This window comes from Ambystoma mexicanum, chromosome 1p (genome assembly GCF_040938575.1).
Source record: "Ambystoma mexicanum isolate Mex_15411 chromosome 1p, UKY_AmexF1_1, whole genome shotgun sequence".
In the NCBI taxonomy this organism is placed as follows: Eukaryota; Metazoa; Chordata; class Amphibia; order Caudata; family Ambystomatidae; genus Ambystoma; species Ambystoma mexicanum.
In genome coordinates this window covers 415831413-415857812 of record NC_090921.1, presented here as the reverse complement: position 1 = coordinate 415857812, position 26400 = coordinate 415831413, and the positions used below count along the sequence as shown (strand labels likewise).

The 26400-nt window shown below is 44.5% G+C and overlaps 1 protein-coding gene across 9 annotated transcripts in view; it reads right to left on the bottom strand.

Annotated features, from left to right (window-relative positions):
- MYO9B (myosin IXB) overlaps window positions 1–26400 on the bottom strand; it is a 925026-nt gene that overhangs the window by 242093 nt on the left and 656533 nt on the right. For all 9 annotated transcript variants that reach the window (XM_069649217.1, XM_069649219.1, XM_069649218.1 and 6 more), the window contains one exon: window positions 23845–24005. In XM_069649217.1, coding sequence (XP_069505318.1) covers window positions 23845–24005 — 161 coding nt within the window. The remainder of the gene's footprint in view (window positions 1–23844; window positions 24006–26400) is intronic.

The following is a 26400-nucleotide window of genomic DNA, read 5'->3' as shown; positions in this document are numbered from 1 at the left end:
GAGGGTGCTTATTCTTTTTTGGGAGCCCACAATGAGGACCTGCGTTTTCTCATCATTTAGGCAGAGACTGTTCAGGGCCATCCAGTTTTGGATTATGGAGTAAACTATTAATGGTGAGGGTGTCTTGGGTGTAGTCGTCTGTAATAGGGATGAGGATCTGTGTGTCATCTGCGAAGTTGGTGTAAATGACACCCATATCGTCTAAGGCTGAGAATAAAAGTTTAGTAAATGCATTAGAGAGGGTGGGGGAGAGGCAGGATCCCTGGGGGACTCCAATGGGTACTATTATGGGGTCCGCTGCAAAGTTTCCAATGGCAACTCTGGATGTACGGTCAGTGAGAAAGGATTTGATCCAATGTGTGCCGTTGTTGGAAAGATTAAAATCTTTTTTTAGAGTGTTGCATAGTTTGTCATGATCTACCAAGTCGAATGCTGCTGATAGGTCCAGTAGCAGTAGTTTGGCTAGTTTGCCTGAATCTCTAATAGAGTCTATTTGGATTTTAAGATCCAGGAGGGCTGTCTCAGTGCTGTGATTAGGCCTAAAGCCTGATTGTCTGGCTCCTAGCAGGTTATTTTGTTCTAGGTGAGTTTGTAGTTGGTTGTAAGCTATTTTATCAATGATTTTAAGTAAGAATGGGACAGTCGTTATGGGCCGGTAATTTGTGGGCACTAGTGGGTCTAGTGTGGGCTTTTTTAGTAGAGGGGTGAACCAAGCCGCTTTAATGCTGACTGGGACCTGATTAGTGGAGAAGGAGGTGTTTACAAAGTTAGTGATTATAGGCGTGAGAGTGGGGGCACAGAGTTTAATTAGGTGTGCTGGAAAGTTATCTCCTTTGCAGTTGGACGCTTTAAGTTTGGCTATAGTATTAAGTACTGTATCATGAGAGACTGGTGTGAAGTTGAAGAGGGGGGCGGTATTTTCTATAATCGTGGAGATCTGGTTGGCCGTGGAGTGTTTGTCGGACAGGAGGTTTCTTTTGGAGATAATTTTGTTTTGTAATAGTTTAATTTTAGTGGCCAAGGCATCTTGGATGGTGGTGCACCATTCTTTACTTGGTTTGACTGGGTTAATTATGGGGATCGGATTCTCCAGCTCCTTGAGTATGGTAAATAGCTCTTTGCTATCGGAGGCCGCATTACTAATTCTAGTATTGAAGGCATCTGCTTTATGGGCGACGATGCCTGATTTATAGGTTTTGTCTGCAGAGTTGAATTCTTCCAGAGCTTCTGGGGTGTGGTTTTTCTTTAGGCGGTGTTCAAGCGATCTTTTGATCCGTCTAAGAGAGACTAATTCCTCGTTGAACCAAAAGGAGGACTTTTTGTCTTTACGTTTGGTTTTGTTAATGCAGGGTGCTAGGGCCGTCAATTGTACTGGTAAGACAGTTATGGTAATGGTCTGCCAGGGCACAAGGTTCTTTGGCAGTAATGATATTGTTATTGAGGACATTGGCTAATAGGGGGTTGATTTTTTCTGCTGTGAGTTTGCGGATGTTTGTTGTTACATAGGATTCTTCAACAACCGTTTTCGGTAAGTCTGGTTTTTTGCACAGGATAGTGAAGTTTATGCAATGATGGTCTGACCAGGGTACTGGGGTGATGGAGTCTATGGATACTATAATGTTAAGATATAGTATCCAGTCTAGTGACCTCCATTTTGTATGGGTAGGGGCATTCACGAGTTGCGTGAAAGCCATGTCTTTAAGTGCAATGTGTAGTGTATCTGCTTTGTGGTCTTGGAGGTCGTTAAATCCTAGATTCAGGTCCCCTAGGACTAGGCATTATGTGTTTCGTTTAATAAGTGGCGTTAACAATAGTGGTATGTCTAATTCTGGTTGAGATATGGTGTTAGGTGCTCTGTAAATGGTTATTATGTTTATAGTGGTTTTATGGTCCGTAGCTAGTTTAGCTAGCAGGACTTCGTAGCCGACTGGGCCCTCAATAGGGCTGGTTCTTATTTTGAGATGGGCTTTAGAGATAATGGCTACTCCCCCACCTACTGATTTTGTTCTGTCTGTTCTGAGAATGGTGTAGTCTGGGGGAATGGCAATGGAGAGCGATGGGCCAGAAGCTTGGTGGAGCCAGGTTTCTGTCACTATGAGTAGGTCAAGTTGTTGCTCAATAATGAGGTCAGGAATTTCAGTGGCATGAGCAGGTATGGACCGCGCATTAATGAGGGCTGCTTTGAGGTGTGTGGATGGAGGTGGCTCTTGGGTTGGGGTGGGTGGGTGAGTGTTGGTGGTTTCTATGGAGTTAGATTGTTTGAGTATGATGGGACTTTTAGGGTGTTTAGCTTGGGTTTTTAAAAGGGGTATATTTCCTGTGTTAGCATGATTGATAAAGGTGATCGCTCTAGGAGGGTTAGTGATTCTAGATCTGAGTCTTTGGGTTCTTATGGTACCTAGTAGAGGGATTTGATTGGGTTGATTATCTTTAATGGGTCCTCTGGTTGGAACGTAGGAGGTTATGTAGGTCCGTGATCTGAGTCTAGTGCGTCCAAGTGCACTGAGAACCGGGGTAGCTGTTATAGGTACTAGGTGGGGTGTGTTATCACTTGTGGCTTTTGGATGCTTTTGTGATCTATTAGACTATTAGTTGAATGATACGGATTGGGGAATGGTGTAGTGCGGGGCAAGAAAGGCGTATGGCATGGGATGGGGTGATGACGTGGGCAGGCTGCTCTGGAGAGGCCGTTGTCGAGGAAAAGGAAGTGGGTACCTGTGCAAGGTGTGTCATACGGGACAACACAGAAGGGAAACATCATGATTAGTAACCAGCCTTGCATGGTTTGGCTTAGTTTGGAATAGTGAGGGTTCAGGTATTGGCTGTCTATAGTGTACCTGAATGTCTCTCTAGTGGAACGTGCCTGGGCGAGTAATAGTGCTAGGGCTACTACTATTTTATCGGCCTAGCTAGTAGTATAAGTCTGGGCAATGACCGGTACATATGCGTGATTATGGTTGCAAAGTGCTAGGTCCTAGGCAAATTAGAGGTGGATAGTACTAACAGTGGCAATGCTGACTAACATCACAGGGGTTGAGATGCGACTATGCACATATGTGCAAAGAAAGGCAGCAATGGCAAATGCTCGCAACACAATAGTCTCTACGGGACCATAAGGCATAATACAATAGCACTGTGGTTTCTAAGCGAACATAAGCTAGTCCAGGTATGGATATACGTGGAGGCCTTTGGCCCTGAGGAGGGCTGCCACTGCATTCATTAACCTGGTAAATACCCTGGGGGCTGAGCTGAGGCCGAAGGGTAGCACCTTGTATTGGAAATGGCAGCCCATGATCCTGAACCGTACAAAGGACTGATGTGGCTGCTAGTGACGCGTAGATACGCGTCCTTTAGATCCAGGGAGCACATCCAGTCTCACCCGTTTAGTTTCTCCGCAATGAGTGCTGGCGTAACCATCTTGAATTTTTGTAGAGGAAGGGAGAGGTTGAGGGTGGAAAGGTCCAACACAACTCTCAGGCCAGCCTGGTTCTTCTTCTGTATGGCAAAAATCCTGGAATAGAAGTCCAAACCTCGCTGGGAGGCTGGGACTGCCTGGCTCTCGATGAGCGAGCGGGTCTCTGCCAACAGAGTTGCTGTCCAAATCTGTGGGAGAGGAAGGGGTCGGCAGGCAGTACCCCATGGAGACTACTGCGATGATCCAGGGGTCTGAAAACATTTGGCGCCAAAATTGCACATGGAAAGCAAGCCAGCCCCCTACTGGAGACACATGGACCTGAAGGGGCGTGTCATGCCTTCTTTCCCTCTGAGGCTGTTGCGGAGGAGGGGGACTGGAAAAAGCCCTTAACTCCCCCATCCACCTCTTTTGTTGTTTCCTCCGGTGCTGTCTCGGGCAACGGTCAGGTTTTCTGGACCTCCGTTCTTGGAAGCCCCGGAACCCTCCAGACGTCTGCTCCTTGTCGGAGCGTTGATGTGACTGGGTGTACACCTTGGACGTGGCCTTCGTAAGAATAAAGACTTTGCGGTTTGCGAGCTGATGGTCTTTTTATCTAATTCTTCATCCCTGGTGGAGTGGAAGAGGTTGCTACCCTCGAAAAGAAGGTCCAATATGCGTTCCTGGACGTCAGGGTTAAATTTAGTAGCCCGGAGCCAAGCTGTCCTTCTCATGTCGGTGGCGATGCAGATGGCCCTGCCAGAGGTATCGATATGGGCCACTGTGGACTCCATGATGTCCTGCGCTACCAGCCTGGCTTCTCCTAATTCCGACTTGAATAAAACTAGGCTGTGTGCCAGAAGTTCCGGGAGGAAGTCTGCAATTTCCAGCCAGAGCCTTTGGTTAACGGCTGCCAGCATGGCATCAGCATTGGCTTGACGCAGGTGCAAGGAGGCGTTGGAGCACAGCTTTTTCCCTGTACGCCTCCAAGATCATCTCCTCCTTGCCTAGCAGTGTTGAGGACGAGGAAGCAGAGTGTATCCCCCTCTATCTGCCTGTAATTGGCATTGAGGTACCGATGGACAGGCTGGGGAGAGTGCGGCTTGAGCCACCCCTTTTTGGCCATGGCAACGACATCCTTCTGCATCGGGATCCCCGTCTTGGTAGGGGGTTTTAGGGTGAGGACTTCTGCCAAGACCCCCTCCTCAGGCTGTTCGACCTCAGGCTGAGGAAGGCCTTGCCTGAAGATGGCATGTTGGGGTCCTCCTCCTCGTCTGTGTCCACCTGAATGCGGTAGGATCCGGATCAGGTGGAGGGGTACTGGCCGCCGTGGACTGCAGTGTGGAGACCAGAGCCGGGGGCAGCTGCGGGGGCTGTTGTGGCACTGCCTGCGGGGGTGCTGGAATTGGAGGAGCGGGCAAGGGCAGCGTGGGCTGCGCTGGGGCTTGAGGCCCCGGAGCCAATGCAGGAATGACTATGGATGCCGGTGGGAGGGCCGGAAGGAGCATGACCCTGATAGTATCCCGAAGGATGGCTCCCATCTGTGGTGTTCGCATCAGCGCTAGGAACCTTTCGAAGAACGGGTCTTCAGAGGCTGAAGAGTTGGCAGGTAATATTGACCGAGTGGGTGCGGGCTGCTTGAGTCGGGGGGGCGCTCAGTGCGGGACAACCCTGTCCATCAGCAGTGCAGGACAGGTTTGTCCTGCACTGCTGATGGGTAAACTGTAGGTCACCAGTCCTACCTTGTGACTTGTTCTTCCACCCACTCCGCTAGAGGGGGTATCGAATGAATGGCCATGTCTGGCGCGGCGGCCTTTTGGTCAAGCTGCGTGCCACGTGCCAAAGTCGTGGTGCCTGGCTCATCGGACCCAGCCCCGTCTAAAATGCTTGGTGTTGGAACTTAAAACCTATCCCGCACCTCAGGCCTAGACCTGGAAGGCGTATTGCCCTAGGCTGAACTGCCGGTAGTGCTGCGTGAAGGCGCCCCCTCGGACATGATGCCGGTAGTAGGGTGTTGCCCCTCGGGAGAAACCCTGTTAAAAGAACCTTGCAGTCCCTCAGCACTGGCACCGGAAGGATCCGGAGAGCCCTCGGCCGCAAGCTGGAGTAGCCTTGGTACGTGTGCTGGTATGAACCAGAGAGGTTCCTCGCAGCCGGGCGCTTCCTTGGTATGGAGTCGCTCTTACGGGGTGATATGGTAAATAGACGCCTTGCCTTAGGCCTCGAGCAATGTTTGACAAAGTCCTCCGGAGGGGACTTCTGGAAGAGCTCCCTCCACCTAGCTAGCCTGTTATTCAGTGCACGTGGAGTCAGCGCGCTGCACGCGGAACAACCTTCCCAGCCGTGGTTGGGGCCAAGGCAGCAGAGACAGAGTGTGGGGGCTGTATGTGGGGAAGAGACCCTCGCAGACTGGACACTTGCTGAAGCCTGCTGAACTTGACATGCGCTGGGGAGAAACGTGGTGTCAGAGGACCAAGTACCTATAGAAAAGAAAGATAGAAGAATATCCAGGGAAGAGCGCGTGGTATTACACGGCCGAAGCCAAACCCTGAAGCGCTGGTGAAATAGGCCCATTCCCGTTGATGCAGAAAAAAAAGGCGACTGAGGAGTGGCGCTGGCGGGCGGAGTCAGGCGAGCGCATGCTCCCATGTCCGCGCGCCTCTAAATTTAAAGGGGGAAGAAGATTTATCGGGTGAAAAAGGTTCCGTCTCCTGTCACTCGTAAGGGACGCCCATACAGTATGGAGGAAAGCGGACGGGACGTAAGAGTAATAAAGGGTTTCCAAAATGGAGGGTGTTAAGATCGGAAATGAGCAGTTGGCCAATCAGGGCGTTCTTTATGGAAAAACTATCGGCATGAATCATCTCCAGCAGGCGCGCCAGGCTTCTGGACTAACACAGTCACAGAGGATGGAAAACATCTGACAGTGCAGGTGGAATCTAGATACTTTGGATGTAGATCCAATCACTGCTTAAATGATTGATGCAATCCTTGGAAAAGCGTATCTACACCTAAAATGTCCCCATTGCAACACCTCTGAAAATAGGGAGAGCGAGGGAGGCAGGGAAAGAAAATCTAAGGATTCTCCTAAAATATCACAAGCACTTCCAAATATAGGATGGGTTGTTGTTCCAAAAGATTCAATCCATACCAGTCCAATAGATAATTTCAAAGTCAGAGTTAAAAACTGCTGGGAGCTAATTAATTCCTGCTTGTAGCCTAGAAGATCCGTTTTGGTTTGCACCAACATCTGTTGACTCTCCAGGCAAACTGGTGCTTTGTGGCAGGAACTCAGCTTGTTTGGAAATGTGTATAGAAGAGCATTAGCACATGGATTCCATGATAGACTGTCCCTCGGGGAATAAGAATGATTGGAATGCAGTACATAATCTCTGGTATAGACCAGACCTTAAAAGCATTTCCCTTTCCTTTTTCAGCTTTGCAGCCCCTGAGGGTCAAACTTTGAAGGAAGGATTCTGTAGGTACCGAACCCTGTAGATGTTAAGGGGAAGTGGCAGCGGGACACAGCCTCCGGGATGGCCTTGGATGCACCAGGCATTGAATTCATGAGCGTAAACCAGGTTCCCAGTCTTCTATAGAGGAATATAATTAAGTACAGGGGGCTTGTACTGGGAGGCCAGGCAGGGTCCACATTTTGGCATGAAGAAATAATAGGCCCACGATTTGGGGGCATCCCTCCAGGCCCTTCTTCCAACCAGTGCCTTAGGTCAAGTCATGATCTGCAGCGTTCCATAAAACACATAATGCAGTCTGTACCCCTGAAAACTTCTTCCCATTCTTGAAAAAAAACATTTTGCCTTTGGTGTTGATTGCCTATAGCAAATAGAGAGGCATGTTGTAATGGAGACATCCCCAGCCTAACTTATTCAGGGTTTCCCTAATATGAAACATCTAACAAAAAAGATATTTGTTTTGTAGGAACAATTATCGCTTATTCTAACAAAGTGCAGTTGTAGCAGCTACAGACACACACATGCTGCCTCCAGCACTGTACTGTGCACTGCCCCCGCCAAGGGATCAACGGAAAGCTCAAATTGAGGTAAAAGTCCACAATCTGGGTTATTTTGTCCTTAGTTCCAGGGCACACCATGCCAAAAACAGTCACTCAGTCTCTTCATCTAGTGAGCCACACTTCTTTCTTGAATCTGTGTGTGCAGAGGTATGGCACACCATGCAAATGACACAAAGGAGGTTGGGAGGACAAAGAGTTCGGAGCCCACAAAGACCCAACATTAAGCTTTGAAACAGTCGGTTCTTACAACCTTTTTCTTTTCTCCTCCCTCCCCCTCCAGACTGCCACAGACTGCCTGTGTCTCCAGCATCTCCCCCATTCCCTCCCTTGGGCTGACAATACACCACCCCCAACCCCTATTTCTCCATCCATACCTGAGATAGTGGTCCCCTAAAGCAGGGGCTTGGAGGGAGACATCCCAGCCGTGTCAGCCAAAGGAACCAGGACATGAGACGAATCCATCATGTGGGCCTGATGGAGCAGGCACCAATACCGCAATACAGGCAGAAGGAGAGGCACCACCAACGAACAGGGAAAAATAGAGTGGGCCCAGACAACTACACAAAGGGATAGGTATAGAAAGGCAATCTAGAGGATGAAAAAGAACAAAAGAGAAAAAGGAAGGGGCAGAGAAGGGAAGAGATGAAAGAAGAAATTGAGTAGAAGTGGAAACGGAGAAGAGAAGACAAGGAGGAGAAAATCCTCAACTATTTTGTTCTTATGTCAATAGGCAGAAACACCATTGGATGAAGAGACTAAACCCAACTGGGCCTACTGTATATTAAGAAGGGCCCTTCAGTGAGGAAACTGTGTGACCATAAACAAGTCCGCCCTGAAACAGGATTATTCACAAAAGTCCCTCTAACTCTTCGAATGAAAGAACCAGTAGAAGCATCTATAACCGCCTGGTCTCGGTTTGTCCCAAAACGCATCACACTGTCTTGCTTGGATGTTGCCGATCTAGCCCAGGTCATGCATTGGTCCTGGGCACTGGGGGAAAAGCTGCTCGTTGGACAACAGGGTACTTTCCCCGCTTGGTTGGGCTATGTAGGTCTGATTCCAAACTTGGCCCATGGCAAGCTCTCCAGCCCCTCCCTCCACCACCTCAATAATCTTCATAAAACACAGTCTCGCACCGTCGATCGCCCTCCATCCTTTAGTCTGTCGCCCGCACGCCCTACATCCATCCAGCCATCCATCCGTCCGCTGCTCTCCATGCAATTATCAGTTGCCGTCCGTCCATCCATCCATCTACCTCCCTCTCTCTATATATACTGTGCACCTGCAACGCCACACTGACTACTATCTCAACAACACCTATTTACTGTGTGCTGTTTATATGAGAATTCAGAATTAGTGTTGGGCCAACTAACAGTGATCAGAGCCATGTGTTTGAAAGATATTCCCCCCGATTGGGTAAGATTTGGGCAAACCACCAACTCCCCAGGTTGATTAGATGGTGCCCCATGGCTCTTCTTGCTAAAGTTACAAAGTTTAACTCCCAATAAAACTAGAAGAGACCGGAGGTACTTTTTTACCAACCACTTATATACAGCCCTCCATCGAACTTTTGATTAAACAATACACTATGTTTATAGGGTCACTTGCTTCCCCACTATGCTTTTTTGATTTTATCTCTCTTACATATGATTTATAGGGTGCCCCGTCATATTTTCGAATACAATATTTTCGAAAGTCAAAATGTCGAAAATATTTATTCGAAAATAAAAATGTCAAATTACAAAAAAGTCGAATTTATTTCGATTTTTTTCGAATTAATGTTTAAATAAATAATTAATACATATTTTATTAAACATATTTTTTTAAATAATGAAAGGTATATCCATGGTGGGTGGGGGGGTATGGGGAGGAGGGGGGGTGTTGGGGTAGTGGTTTGGGTTTTTAATAATTAATTAACGTTTTATTAAATATTTTTTAAAAAGAATTAAAGTTATATCCATGGGGGGTGTTGGGGGGGATGGGGAGGAGGGGGGCAGTTGGGGTAGGGGTTTGGAATGGGGGGTTGTGGTAGGACCCCCCCATAAAAAACGTTAGTATTTGTGACATTTTACATAGTTATTTTAGCATTGGTTTTTTCGATTTTTTTTCCAAAATTTTATTTTTGAATTAATGACTTTTTCTATTATATGTATGTGATTTCGACATTTTTGAATTCAACATTTTTGAATTCGACATTTTGTTTTCGATATTATGACTATAAACCGATTTATAGTCATTTTATTGTCATATACCATACCAGTTTGTATCAAAAATAGTCATTTATTATTTTTTAAACACATTGTTAATAAAACAATTTTTTACAATTTTCTTTTCTATAATTGTAGGAATTCTCCATACAATTGTTAAACAAACAAACATATCTCAATGATTTACAATTTCACTATGCACATCTAATAACCTGTAGTAGTTCATTCTTTAACAATTTTTTTGAAATAAAATGTTTTCATAGGGATCTGTTGTTTGCTCCCCTCTCTCATAGAGAAGTGCATCCCAGTCCATAAAACTGTTCACTCTGTATTCATATCACCCATGCTTACTTTCATACTGCATTCAAACCATACCCGACATGTTTCATTCCTTACACACTTTCATACAACTCATAAGGAAATTCTTCAGGGGTAAAAACTTTTTTATACCACATTTCATTTCGATGTACAATTATGTTTGTCCACCATCAATGAGGTCCACTATGGGAAGCAAGAATGGGATATTCAAATTTAAGTGTTCGAATCACATCCCGGTTTACATTTCTATTATGTATCACCTACTGCCTTTATTAGCAGAACTAAGGAGTACATTATTTAACTAGCTCCTTCTACACATCCATTAAAACACTTTGTCTCTCCATGTAATAAAAGCAGGCTACTAATCAAATATTCCAAAGCTGGGTAGGCTTTCCAATCTTTAATTCAATTATTCTCAGTTTGGTCTCACCCGATAATTAGCTGATGTCAATTATTAATTATCTAGGATAAATTCTCATCCGATTACCTCAATCTTATTCACTTTTTTTGTCTTCTTGGTCTATCACCTTTAGAAAAGTTGCTCTGTTATGACGACCTGGGTAGCTGGCTACCGGATACGGTCTTGGAACAACCTCCGTGCTCTTCCCCTATTTAAAGTAAACAGTACTTATTTATCTTTACCATTTTTCTATTGTTTGGCCATTTATCTTTCATTAGCTATTCCCATCTTGCATCATGTCATCTTAGATTTTCTCATACTGACCTCATACTGACCTGATCTTATTGTAGATCCGGTTCCTAATGATAGAGTGTACTAGCAGCTTCTACAATCTTACTCTCTGCTGTTAGGCTGAAGCAAAGTCGTCCAATCCTTCCTTTATGCCATGTGCTCCGTATCTATTTTTCTACAATAGAAAAACACAAAGCGCACTGAGTTTTACTCTTTATGGATTGTGTACTTTTTGGAAGCCTCTCTCATCACTCGCTAGCTGCGCCGGTTAGCTGTTCATACCTGTGCCTTTTCTTTTTATTTTCCGCTCGTTCCAGGTACCACGGTTTCAGCTTTTGCCCCGTCTGTCTCGGGATGTATCACGTTGTCTCACAGGGCTGGGGTCTCTCTCCACCTCTGGCCATTTGTGGTTGCCTGCGTTCCCTTATGTTGTCCGTCTTTATATACTATTTCTCTGACCATGTGAAGAATTTGTCACATGATCCAGGGACGCTACGTTCACCGCTCACCTCCTTTTTAACTCGTTTGTTGACATTGGCTGCCTTCGGCCCCCTACTCCTCCAACTCTAAGGCTCTGCAACCCAGGCAAGATGCCGCAAACCTGACCCCGCGCTCTAAACCAAACTGCGCGGCGCCCACACTCGCCACAGACCCCACGTGGACTCCCGCGCTGCGCTAATCCCGATGTACTGCTGCACCGCACGCTGCACTCGACATCGCTGTATGTTCGCACTCTACAGCGAAGGTATATTTTGGCGGCTGCCATATGGTATATTTAGAACACTGTGACAACAGTCCGAAAGTTCCGGCAAAGAATATATTGTCTATGCTATTTCTCATTTGTTTTACTTCTGTGAACCATCAAGTTTTGTTCTTTTCCTCACTGCGGAGCACTTATTAGTAATGCACACTTAGTTTATTTCAGTTGGTTCAACTCCTATCGACCTGTCTGGTCTCTACATCTCTTCACTTTGGGACACCTGGATTCATGGAATCAGGCTTTCATCCATATTATAGTTGATGGTGATCTGGCTCTTTTGATTATTTTGATTTTTTATCCTTGTAGGATCTGACCCCCTTTCCATTTTTTCTTCTTTACCACAGGGCCATCTTACTGTTTCACCCATGTCTTTAAGGGGTCAGTGAAATATCACTCTGTTTTCTCATTCAAACCCAACTCTATGCTTTTTGTAAGGAAAATCAATTCTTTCTCTTTTCTAGCTAATTTTCTTCTGTCAAGATTAGAGTCATTTGTTTGCCTCACCAAATATACTACTGACCATCTCAAATCTTCCACTTTATGTACCATCTCTATAAAGTGTCCCACTAGGGGAGCGGAATGCACTCTATTTTTTATGCAGCTTTTGTGTTCTGTGATGCGTGTTTTGATTTTTCTTTCTGTCTTCCCTATGTAGATCTTTTTACAGGGGCACCAGATCACATACACTACAAAACTAGAGTTACAATTCGTCAGCACTTTTTGTTTCCAAAGATTTTTTAGACCCAAGTCAATTTCCGTAGTTTTTTTGGTTTGTTGACAGCAGACACAGGACCCACATGGATAGTGTCCTTCTGGAGCCCGCAATCCCCATGTTTCTGTTAGGGTCAACTGTGGTTTGATCTGCTTAGTAATGTCGTTTCTCATGATCTGATCTTTTATCGACCTGCTTCTTCGGAATGCCATCAGTGTTCTCTGTAATGGTACTTTACCTTTTTCCAGAATGCTTCTGTATTCTGTTAGAGAGGGTACTATAAGTGTTAACAAACACTATATTCTCTTTGTTTTTTCTTCTAGGATTTTGTTCCAGAATTGCCTCTCTGTTATTGTCGGCTCTCTTCATGGCCCTTTTTGTCAGCCTTGTAGGATAGCCTCTCTTCTGTAGATCACTTCTCAGTCCAAGGGCTCCTTCTTTATAGTCTGCATTATTCGTGCTGTACTTTTTCAGCCGTAGACTGGCTAAAGGGTAAATTATCCCGTGTGTGTGTGTGTGTTGGATGAAAGCTGGTATAATGTAATAGGGCACTACGATCTGTGGGCTTTTTATATGGTTTCACGTACAGTTCTCCCTTCTCTGTATCTACTTTGATAGTCACATCCAGATAGTTGATCTCCACTTTGCTTAAATTTTCCGTGAATTTCAGATGTTGGTTTTGTCGGTTGATCCACTCGAAAAACCTGCTAGCTGTATTTTCTTCTCCTCTCCAGATAATAAGCACATCATCTATGTACCTTCTCCATAGTAGTATATTTGCTTTATATGGATTGGTATCATTATAGATGCAGTGTTTCTCAAAAGCCTCCATGTAAAGATTGGCGATACTTGGAGCCAGGATTGCCCCCATGGCTGTACCTTCTACTTGTTTATAACAAGTACCATTGAAATGGAAGTAACTTTCCATCAATGCCATTTCGGCACACCACATTATGAAAGACACTGTGGTGTTGGCATTCATTGTCTCTGTGAGTAATCTTTCTTCCAACACTTCAAGCGATGCTTTCTGGGGTATATTCGTATACAGGGCTATTACATCCACACCAATCAATACCTCAGTAGCATTATCAAATGGTCTACCCTCGATTTCTTTTATAATCTGTGTAGTGTCTTTTACGAAGGAAGCCATTTCCCTGACCATCGGTTGCATAAAATGGTCTGCAAATTTAGATAATGGCTCTAAGATGGAATCGCACCCTGACACTATGGGTCTTCCTGGTGGTCTAGTCAAGGATTTATGTATTTTTGGGAGTATATAGAATTGTGGAATCCTTTGTTTATCTACTATTAGGAAGGCCGCTTCTTTTTTCGCGATCCATCTTCTTTCCTCCGCTTTTATCACTTTGTGATGGATTAGTCTTTCCAATTTTTCTGTTGGATTCTCTTCCAGTTGTAGATAGTTGTTTTTATCTCCTAGTTGATTCATACATTCACCTATATAGTCTTTTCTGTTTAATACCACGGTGGCCCCACCTTTATTTGCTTTTCGAATGATTATCAAATCGTTGAATAGCAGCGTCTTAAGGGTAGCTTTTTCTGTCTGGTTAAGATTGTGAAAAGTTTTCTCCATTTTAGTTTCCTCTTCCAATGTCGCAACTTCTTGTAGCACCCTACTTCCAAAGACCCTGGCCTCTGCTGTTGGTTTGACTCCACCATCTTGAAAGTAGTGTGTCTACCACTCTCAGAATTCCCCACTCCCTAAAATCTTTCCCAGGCCCTCCCTTTAAGATTCCCTCCCCATTTCCAACTCCCTGTAAACTGGAATGAGCTGGGATTTGTTCTCCAATAGTTCAATAAACAGGATTCCTTATGGGTAAAACATGAGCACCTTGGTTCTGGTCAATGATATTTGTAAGTAGATCATTGCACATAACTCCCAGGCAATAGTAGTGGTTCTCATGGCAGTGGGTGTTCTATAGACAAGGCTAGGGATGTGCTGGAACTCCCATATACCGCTTCCAGAGTCCACATAATGGAATGGGTTGCGGTACGTAGTGCCCTGGATCATCTCATTCCCATTACCTAACGTTATGTGTGTGATTTCATAATAGCAAACAGTATCATTAGCACTATGCACATCAATTGTGCCGTGCCCACATACCCCCTCATCCAGCACTGCATGTGCACACTGCCTCTTTTACTGCACACACTGCTCTTGCACATCAACCCAGCACTGCATACACACACACACAAATACCAGCACCACATTGTTCATACAAATCACCCTAGTATTATAAACACACTGCCCTAACCTGAGTGCTTTGCATGTTTAGAAGGCTTTTTGTTTAATTTATACATACACAGAGAAGAAGAATGCTCTTTTTATCGCAAAAGAATGTACAATAATTAATATATCAAATCTGACAGGAGGCAGTAATCTACTTAAAATGGGGTGAGTCTGAAAGCCATGCTGACCAGGTTGTAGTGGCAAATAAATGGAGCAGCCACACGGGACAATAAATGGGTGGACTTACATGGATGAAGGACAATCAGCATTAGACATTTTTAAGTGCAGATAAGTGGTACGGACAGATACGTTAGGGATGTTATCATGATGGAAGAAGTGTTAAGAATGTTAGAATAGAGGCAGAGAAAGTGAGGTAATTAGGCAGGTTAGTGGCTAGGGAACAAAGTTAGCTTGAAGGTAGTTGAGAAGCAGGTTAAGGGGATAATTCTGAGGCGGGAAAGTAAGCTTTCAATTTGGCTTTAAACAAATCGGATGTAAGGGGAGGAAAATTCCAGTTAAGTGGAGCAAGAAGAGCCGAAGCAAGAGGAAGCATAGGGAGAGTGAGGTGCTGCAAGGGTAGTTGAGGAGCACAGACTATACAAATGTTTGTAGAGTTGGATAGAGGAGGGTTGATACAGTGGTGCCTTACCGTGGATAGATTTCTGGACCAGGAAAAGACATTTCAATAGGCCCTGTTTTGCATTGTCAGCCATCCAGCCCGCTGATGGTAAGAGGAAGTAGGTGTTGCGAGGACAGATAGCATAATTGGGGAGATCAAAGAGGATGCTGGCGCAGTGGTCCCGTTTAGAGAAGACAAGAGTGGTTAAGAGATGCTTTGCAGTGTTGAAAGGAATAAGGTGCCTGATTTTCCTAATCTTTAGTACGTTGAGGCGAGCTGCCATTGTAGGTTTGGAGATGCAAGTAGGTGTGAGAGGAGTCATAGATGATGCAGATGTTTCTAGCTGAAGAGGAGTAGGGCAGAGTGTCAGGTGGGAACTGGATAGGCAGGGAAGGAAATTAGAGAGTATTTGGGATGGAAGAAGAGCACCTCTGTTTTGAAAGAGTTTAATATCAGCGAGTGCAAATCATTATTTAACGGCAGATAGTTTGACATTTTGATTGGTAGATCAGAAGAGTTCAGGAAAATAGAAGATGATTCGGGTGTTTTCTGCAGTTGGTACAAAAACTCAAATAAGGAGATTAGTTCCCCAACAGCAGAGGAGTAAAGGAGAGGACCCAACACATAGCCTTTTGGAACACCAACAGTTAACAGTTACAGGAGGGATAGTACAAAGGTAGCGGGCGCCCCTCTCTCGCAAGAACAGACATGATAACCTGTTCAGTGGTTATTAACCACTTGAGAGTTCGCAGCCACTGCTTTTACTCACTGTGCCTTTCACAGATGGGAAATATCCATTTGCATATCAGTCTTTGTCCTGCCCAGGGGCAGTCCAGCACCGAAATACAATGGCAATTCCAATCTGAACGAGAGTACCACCAGCAACCCCATACACGTGTTTCACCCTTGTTGGGGATCATCAGTGAGGTGAAGCTGATGCCTCTCTAAGCACAGTGAGAGGGAGACCACGTCTGGTTGCCCCCAGGAGACCTAGGGTTACCAATCCCAGGTTCCTTAACAAATAGTACAAAGGTAGCGGGCGCCCCTCTCTCGCAAGAACAGACATGATAACCTGTTCAGTGGTTATTAACCACTTGAGAGTTCGCAGCCACTGCTTTTACTCACTGTGCCTTTCACAGATGGGAAATATCCATTTGCATATCAGTCTTTGTCCTGCCCAGGGGCAGTCCAGCACCGAAATACAATGGCAATTCCAATCTGAACGAGAGTACCACCAGCAACCCCATACACGTGTTTCACCCTTGTTGGGGATCATCAGTGAGGTGAAGCTGATGCCTCTCTAAGCACAGTGAGAGGGAGACCACGTCTGGTTGCCCCCAGGAGACCTAGGGTTACCAATCCCAGGTTCCTTAACAAATAGTACAAAGGTAGCGGGCGCCCCTCTCTCGCAAGAACAGACATGATAACCTGTTCAGTGGTTATTAACCACTTGAGAGTTCGCAGCCACTGCTTTTACTCACTGTGCCTTTCACAGATGGGAAATATCCATTTGCATATCAGTCTTTGTCCTGCCCAGGGGCAGTCCAGCACCGAAATACAATGGCAATTCCAATCTGAACGAGAGTACCACCAGCAACCCCATACACGTGTTTCACCCTTGTTGGGGATCATCAGTGAGGTGAAGCTGATGCCTCTCTAAGCACAGTGAGAGGGAGACCACGTCTGGTTGCCCCCAGGAGACCTAGGGTTACCAATCCCAGGTTCCTTAACAAATAGTACAAAGGTAGCGGGCGCCCCTCTCTCGCAAGAACAGACATGATAACCTGTTCAGTGGTTATTAACCACTTGAGAGTTCGCAGCCACTGCTTTTACTCACTGTGCCTTTCACAGATGGGAAATATCCATTTGCATATCAGTCTTTGTCCTGCCCAGGGGCAGTCCAGCACCGAAATACAATGGCAATTCCAATCTGAACGAGAGTACCACCAGCAACCCCATACACGTGTTTCACCCTTGTTGGGGATCATCAGTGAGGTGAAGCTGATGCCTCTCTAAGCACAGTGAGAGGGAGACCACGTCTGGTTGCCCCCAGGAGACCTAGGGTTACCAATCCCAGGTTCCTTAACAAATAGTACAAAGGTAGCGGGCGCCCCTCTCTCGCAAGAACAGACATGATAACCTGTTCAGTGGTTATTAACCACTTGAGAGTTCGCAGCCACTGCTTTTACTCACTGTGCCTTTCACAGATGGGAAATATCCATTTGCATATCAGTCTTTGTCCTGCCCAGGGGCAGTCCAGCACCGAAATACAATGGCAATTCCAATCTGAACGAGAGTACCACCAGCAACCCCATACACGTGTTTCACCCTTGTTGGGGATCATCAGTGAGGTGAAGCTGATGCCTCTCTAAGCACAGTGAGAGGGAGACCACGTCTGGTTGCCCCCAGGAGACCTAGGGTTACCAATCCCAGGTTCCTTAACAAATAGTACAAAGGTAGCGGGCGCCCCTCTCTCGCAAGAACAGACATGATAACCTGTTCAGTGGTTATTAACCACTTGAGAGTTCGCAGCCACTGCTTTTACTCACTGTGCCTTTCACAGATGGGAAATATCCATTTGCATATCAGTCTTTGTCCTGCCCAGGGGCAGTCCAGCACCGAAATACAATGGCAATTCCAATCTGAACGAGAGTACCACCAGCAACCCCATACACGTGTTTCACCCTTGTTGGGGATCATCAGTGAGGTGAAGCTGATGCCTCTCTAAGCACAGTGAGAGGGAGACCACGTCTGGTTGCCCCCAGGAGACCTAGGGTTACCAATCCCAGGTTCCTTAACAAATAGTACAAAGGTAGCGGGCAGGACAAAGACTGATATGCAAATGGATATTTCCCATCTGTGAAAGGCACAGTGAGTAAAAGCAGTGGCTGCGAACTCTCAAGTGGTTAATAACCACTGAACAGGTTATCATGTCTGTTCTTGCGAGAGAGGGGCGCCCGCTACCTTTGTAAAACTATTATTTAAGGAACCTGGGATTGGTAACCCTAGGTCTCCTGGGGGCAACCAGACGTGGTCTCCCTCTCACTGTGCTTAGAGAGGCATCAGCTTCACCTCACTGATGATCCCCAACAAGGGTGAAACACGTGTATGGGGTTGCTGGTGGTACTCTCGTTCAGATTGGAATTGCCATTGTATTTCGGTGCTGGACTGCCCCTGGGCAGGACAAAGACTGATATGCAAATGGATATTTCCCATCTGTGAAAGGCACAGTGAGTAAAAGCAGTGGCTGCGAACTCTCAAGTGGTTAATAACCACTGAACAGGTTATCATGTCTGTTCTTGCGAGAGAGGGGCGCCCGCTACCTTTGTAAAACTATTATTTAAGGAACCTGGGATTGGTAACCCTAGGTCTCCTGGGGGCAACCAGACGTGGTCTCCCTCTCACTGTGCTTAGAGAGGCATCAGCTTCACCTCACTGATGATCCCCAACAAGGGTGAAACACGTGTATGGGGTTGCTGGTGGTACTCTCGTTCAGATTGGAATTGCCATTGTATTTCGGTGCTGGACTGCCCCTGGGCAGGACAAAGACTGATATGCAAATGGATATTTCCCATCTGTGAAAGGCACAGTGAGTAAAAGCAGTGGCTGCGAACTCTCAAGTGGTTAATAACCACTGAACAGGTTATCATGTCTGTTCTTGCGAGAGAGGGGCGCCCGCTACCTTTGTAAAACTATTATTTAAGGAACCTGGGATTGGTAACCCTAGGTCTCCTGGGGGCAACCAGACGTGGTCTCCCTCTCACTGTGCTTAGAGAGGCATCAGCTTCACCTCACTGATGATCCCCAACAAGGGTGAAACACGTGTATGGGGTTGCTGGTGGTACTCTCGTTCAGATTGGAATTGCCATTGTATTTCGGTGCTGGACTGCCCCTGGGCAGGACAAAGACTGATATGCAAATGGATATTTCCCATCTGTGAAAGGCACAGTGAGTAAAAGCAGTGGCTGCGAACTCTCAAGTGGTTAATAACCACTGAACAGGTTATCATGTCTGTTCTTGCGAGAGAGGGGCGCCCGCTACCTTTGTAAAACTATTATTTAAGGAACCTGGGATTGGTAACCCTAGGTCTCCTGGGGGCAACCAGACGTGGTCTCCCTCTCACTGTGCTTAGAGAGGCATCAGCTTCACCTCACTGATGATCCCCAACAAGGGTGAAACACGTGTATGGGGTTGCTGGTGGTACTCTCGTTCAGATTGGAATTGCCATTGTATTTCGGTGCTGGACTGCCCCTGGGCAGGACAAAGACTGATATGCAAATGGATATTTCCCATCTGTGAAAGGCACAGTGAGTAAAAGCAGTGGCTGCGAACTCTCAAGTGGTTAATAACCACTGAACAGGTTATCATGTCTGTTCTTGCGAGAGAGGGGCGCCCGCTACCTTTGTAAAACAGTTACAGGAGGGAGTTGAGTTTTTTCAGGAAATACAGAATTGTTGAGGTGCTAGGTAAGATTCAATTCAGGCAAGGACATGATCACAAACTCCAAGAATAGAGTGAGTATTAAGGAAAGAGTGATCAACCTTGTGGCAGGGGACAGGTCAAGGAGAATTGATATAAAGAATGGGTTGAGTGATTAGCAGAGGCGATGAAGACATTGATGAAAGCAATTTCTGTCGACTGGTAGGAGCAGAAACCTGCTTGTAGGGGGATTTCTGAAGAAAACCTCAACTCCAAAAAGAAATGGAGCAGAATTTGTAGATCTAAATGTCAATGTAGTAAATGGATTTGCTTTTCATGAATTAATATTTTGAGCAGAACATGGAATCAATGGAGTGGGGATTTGTCACTCTGCTAATAGTCCCAAGAAAATATAAATATCAATAACCTGTTTTTTTCTGGAGTGTGCTGGCCATAATTTGAAATATCTATAAGAAGAACAATATGAATACGTGGGCTTTCGTCTTCACAGATTCCCTGCCAATTCTATTATGTAGAATCACATCAACAAATGGGATTCTTCGACCATGAACACAGGGATTCAGTTTACAGTTTATGATTTTGCTTACATAATTTGAAAGCTTAAATAAAAGGTAACATGCTTTAACACGACAAACTGTAAAATGGAACAGAAATGCAAATCAGGCGTGGTCATGATTTCCATCATACCATGCATACCAGAGCCTAACTTTCACCCCAATGTACCCAATGCAAGGTTGTGGAGCAAGCTGGACGCACTTGGAGCAAGAGAAACTACTACCCCAGAGCACCCGACAGTCTTACTGGACAGCAATGTTGGAGTCTGTCTACCTATAGAGTATCTTGGAACCAATGTGTATTGCCCTTGTGAGTGTGATGAACATTAGATGGTATCAATCTCTTCCACTCACAGTTATGTCACTAAATCAACAAGTATTTCCACTTATAATATAGTATTTTATACTAAAAGTAAAAACACAATTAGAATGATCTCAATCTCCCAACAGCCAACCAATGTGTGTGCAGCCATTGAGGCACAGTACAACTTAAAATCATACCATCTTCGTGCTTTGTGGATTGGCGAGGCAGGGGACAAGTTAGGTTATACAAACCAAGTCCTAAACAACCCATTAGATGGAAAGGGTTCAAAAACGGCCAAAGGTCCACGGCTTCTATGGCCAGTTAAATAAGAACAACCTAAAAGCAATTCACGAAAGGTTTCCGCTCTTCCTTCCCCTGTGCTTTGATGGATCAACTTATTCTAATCAATGAAGTACAAGGGGCAGCAGAGACTATCTTTAGGTGCTGTGCCGAAACTCAGGACCACCCTAAACTCCGTGCATCACCAGTACAGAGGTGTTTGAAATGCTTATCGAACAAAAATACATCCTGTTGTCTCTTAAGGATGTAACCATGGAAAAGAAAAATGTTACAAAAATGGGTACAAATGGCATACTGAAAGTCAAAAATTTTGAATTTGAATTGCCAGTTTTAGCCCCATGAGCAGTTTAATGCCTCAGAGTGTAGGCATCTGTGAGCGGTTTGCTTCTTACCTCCAAATCGGTTTAGCCCTGAAAGTAAATTGTGCCTCCAAATTATTGTAGCAAGCAATTAAAATCAGAATTTGGAAAAGAGTGCAAAGTCTCAATTTTTAGGTCCATGGACTGGAGGTAAAGTCATGGCCTAGCTACTAAATAAGCTGCTTGCTCTCTTACCCAGGCAGTAAAGTCTTGTGGGATCAACTAGGTACTTCACTCCATATCCAGATGGGAACAAGGTTTGAAGTGACATTCGGCTGCTTCGGAAAAGTGGGCCCTCTTGGCATCTTATATAGTTGATTTATAAAAGTTTAGCACTCCATGCCCCCTTCAACTTATTTGGTCCACCCCTCTTTACCTGGTAGCCAATCCAATTAATTTAATCAGCTGCACTGATCTCCCCATTTATTTACATTCATTTGAAGCCAAAATCAATTTAGCATACACATTATTGTGTAATAAGGCCATCAGCCAAGAAAACTATGCATGATTGTTTTCCAACTTGGCAACCCAAGACCAGTGCCACCCCTTTCAGTCTCAAATCGACTATCGTGAACACAATGACAGCTCCACGGTCCAATGAAAAACCATTTCAGTCTGTTAACGCTCATCTCAAAAACTGTTCGCAGCAGTCAGTTTCACATAAACACAAGCAATGTCAGGATGTAACATTTAAATACGGTAGATGTCTCCGATTTTGTGTAACATGGATCTATTAAAGTGAGAATGAATTACCAGAGTATTTTACAATTTACAAAGCCCTGCTATGTGCGAGAATGCAAATACATTTATATTACTATTACAGTGTGTGATGAAGCTTTTCAAAATGTACTTCATATTTAACTAAACATTTCACCATGCTTTTAAAATGTGTGTTTGTGCTTTCATAGATAAATTGCAGTCCTGTTGGCAGAGCACAAAGCATGGATATGCCAATATGATTTGTATGTAATGACAAGATAGAATCTAAGCCCTACCATAGTCCTTTGTGGTCTGTACTTTTAATGTCAATTGCAATTAACATGTTGTATGTTTACCAGGCAATAGAAAATGTTTAACTAAGGGTTGAATATTACATGTGCTTGAGAGAAAAGAGGTCAAATCCAATAGTTAAGTTCCAGGCATATGTGCTTTGCCTTAGACTAAGAACTGTTCAAATCACAGGAATATTTATGCAGTTTATGACCGGGTGAAATCAATAACTTAAAAGTATACACATTATCACCTGATTAAAGAGTATAACATTAATTTAATGTCAGCCAACTGAAGAGAAGGTAATAAAAGAACTATTGATTTGATGGCAAAGAAGCTTGGGAACTTTGTAAATTCCCTCTTTAGGGTTTGAATGCTTGTTAGACATAGAAACACATCTGGACAGCTGAGTCGTAAATAATATTGTGTATATAGAGAGAGGCTGAAGGGGCAAGACATGTCGAGTGAATGACAATATAAGGTAAATACTAACAAATGAAAACTAGGAAGACGTCTTCACAGTTACATATAACGAGGTTTGACCCAGGAATCTTTGAGAATCTTGGGGACTGTGCATGAGGCAAAGGAGGTATTGATTAATGAGGTGATGAAAGGGGCAAAGTCTTTAGCTCCTTCTGTAATGATGGAGGCTGGGCATATAGCACCTTCATGTTTTGAGGGTTTGAGACTAGAAGTTATGGATTCTATTCTGATGCCTTATAATTCAGCTTTCCAATTTAGCATTTGAGATAACTCAGTTATGATGAGAATCATTAAATACAAACGAAATTAGACCTTGAAATCAATAAGGTGGAATGCACACAGAAGTAACCATTTGAGAGTCTTGAACTATACCACAGCAGAAACGTATAGGCAGCAATTTAAAGCATCGTGTGAAATTCCATACAGAACTATTTTAGGCTTAAAAACTTCACAGAACTTGATTAACTATGCAGGGCATGAAAACACTTTACCCTTAATTTCTAAAAGCAACATTCCAAACCTCAGTGACCTACGTGCAATTAATTAATTGTGCATCCAACACCTTTGGTGCTTTTTTAACAGCAGAACTAATTAACTAATTCTAGTAATTCTGGTAGCTTAGTATTACTTTATTGAACATCTTCCATTGTACATGATGTATTTACACATGAACTATTTGTCAACCATAAAGACCTTCCCCAACCTTATAAGGGATAAAAGAGTTGCCGCACAGAAGGACAACAATATTATAATATTCTATCTGAAAACGGGAGAGCAACCAATTGTGGAACCTCTCAATGAAGGCTCAGTAAACAATGCCATTGGTATCTTGAGGAGGCATACTTTGCAGAGCTGTTCACCTGCTAGGCGTAGAAATATCAGTGTAAGAAGCAGAATGCTCCAGGATAGAAAAGAAAGGGAGTTAACAAATCGGCTTCCAATATCCATGGCTGGGGCTCAGACAAATTTAGTAAGGTGTTGTCAACCATATTTTAAAAATGTTCATAGTTATTGCATAGCTTATTAAGTTTCTACTCTTTCCAACATAGATCTTAATATAATCTCACTGGCATAGATAACTTTAATCGGTAGGATAGTTCATGGGCAAGGCATTTGTCTTGGAAGCAAGATAAAGCATTGCAACACAGGTCCGAATCCCGGGTTCGCGCTTCGAAACTGGTCCCCGGTATTAAGCAAGTTCTAAAAGAACAATTATAATTATTTTTTAAAAATAACAATTACAACCTACAACTTTCAAACATATTTAATTGCATTTGTTATCATTGCTGTTTTTCATGTTAAATCTATATAAACATTATTAGTCCAGACTTAGGAAGACTCTACAAATATTTGAGCTAATTCTTGTTGGGAAGCACAGCCATCTCTAAATGGTGTACTCACAACAGAGACCTCTAATAATTCCAACAGACTGTACCTTTTACGCAGCAGATGACCCCTGCATCGGGCCTGCAGGAGCTGTATCCTAGTTCGCTGTTCCTGGTACTTCTTCAGCTGTTTGTATCCACGCCAAATAGCTTGGATGTATGCAGCAGCATTATGCTTTATCCTCCAGTCAATGTAAGATCTCCAACACCGCTGCAATAAAGCAATAAAAAATCCAATAACCTTCAATGAAATGAGCATAAAGTAGATGGGAAAGCAGCATGCTTACATTGAAAAAGGAACATCAGTTTGGCTGCAGTCAGCAGCCTTGTTAGAATTGCTTTAAGGCGGAAAACCGGCAAACATGTTTATTTTCATGGATATATAAAAAACCTGACATTTTCGGGGGTAAACACCTTCCGTGGAAGATGCTTCACCCTTCTTCCAGGAAAGCTGTATTTTGAAGATTGGACATCTGTCTTTTATGCTTAGTAGGTGGTACTTGCATTGAGGACAGGATTTTATTTGTTATTTTATTTAGTGCCTTCTAGCTGCAATGCTATAAAAAGAAACACTGCAGGGAGAGTAACGGTGTGCCACAGAATACATGGGCTGGAGCATTGGGCCCTAGGCACCGAGAGGCCTCAAAGTCCCTGCTTGACCTGTTCTTTGTGAGGATTGTCCAGTGTCCCTGATGGCATTCAAGTACGGGCAGCCTTCAATTTCAAATCCCTACGGAGTAGTTTCCTGTGCCTGCCACCACAGCAGTCGGCCAGATTACTATTCGGGTTCTGGTCATGTTTTAAAGACATGGATCCTTAGAATCCACAGCTACACTCCGAATCATGCGATTAAATCAACTGTTCCCAAATCAGCATCAGTCGTGGTTTCAAGAGGGAGGACGCCAGGGGACTCCTGCACTGCACGGATTAGTCGGAAAACGCAGACAAAATGGAGTCACTTCAGTTTGAGTAGCTGTTCTTCAAGCACACAAGCAAGTGTCCTTCCCCCTGGTTAATCCTAACCAGCTCCGAGAACAGCATCCAGCTGGCATACGAGTTGATTGATCCGACCAACTCAAAGTAAGAAGTCGTCCTTTAAGGGGCTTCTCTGTCGAAAGGAGCTTGGCAATTCAGACCTGCAGCAGGGCTTCACCGGGCAAACCAACAGTCTAGGAGTTGCATCAGGCGTCGTCTTCCAGCTCGTCTTCGGTTCTTTCGTTCCAGTGGTCGACTCTGCTTTCCAGTCCTGGAAACTCATCTTTTAAACAGTTTTCTCCCATTCATTTCAGCCTAGCTGCCACACACCCAGCAGGGTGGCTGTCCTTGTCGGACAGTCAGCCAGCCAGCCAGCCAGCCACGCCAGAGTGCATTTGGGTCTCCTAGGAGACTAAGCACAGGGAGTTTCGGGCACCTCCCTCACTTCCTGCCCACCCCACAACACTCAGACGCCAGAGGCGGTCTTCAGTCCTGAAGCCTGCCAAAGGCATGAAAACAAAGGGACCAAACCTGGTTTGGCACGCAGAGACAAACACTAGAAGGACCTTTCCAAAAAGAAATGGCGAAAAAAGAAGACCGGGACCTGTTTGAAGAAAGGGGCTTAAGGTGCCATCTTGAAAAACATGGCTCCCGCGATTTTTAGCTACGGGTGTTCGCGGTCGGGAAAAATCATGGTAGTTTGTTCTTAAACCACTGCCATCAGCCATTTCGATAGAAAAGGGTAGCATTTGACTGCTTCATGAGTTTCTAGTCATAGGTGATACTTGGTAACCCCTATAGCACTCTATAGGAAGATAGCGTGTGCTGGGTCTAGGAATTTAAAAGGACTAGTAAAGTCAATTTAACCTTACAATCGCTGGGAAACAGTAGTTTATCCCAGAGAAGGTATTTAAACCTTTGGGAAGTCTAAAAAGATATCCTATTGTCACTGCACTGAGGGTACTGTGTAACACATGAAAAGATGCCAATGGAGTCATCTTAAAACTCCACAATCAAAGAACACAAGAGTAAAACTCACGTCAAAATACATGTAAGAGTGGGAAAAAAGGCTCACACTCTTTCCAGGTAAAAAAAGTCCAGCAAAGTAGCTTGGGGTCTCTAAGGTGAAGGGAATTTGCACTTTTATGAGAATTTTCCCGAACAGACATATTTAAAAGGAAACGTTGCAGGGACCACAACTCTTTTTTGTGCTGTTTTTGTAGCCCTTATGCATATATGGGGAATGGTGCTCCAAAAGTGACCGATACGTTTTTATCTCTGGGTGAAAGTTATTAATCAAAAGGTCTCACTTAAAGGTTGGGGGCAGCTTTTCACAAGGCTGCAGAAAAGCATAGCCATTGTACTGCAATAGCAGTCATTAGCTCCCTGAACAATCTTACATTTTAGGTTTGCTTGAGAATGCCATGGATGTGTTACAAACCCACTGGTTCCCGCTTAAAAAATCTTGGCCATAGGTTTGTGCTTTCTTAACAAGCTATTCCTAACACTGCCAACATTGCTTCCAATAAGGACCACTCTCTTTCCTGGTGTCAGATGTATATCGTTCTATAGATAAGAAGTCATGCATTTCATGTGTGTACTTGTCCTTCATCCAATGCAGTTTAAAGTGA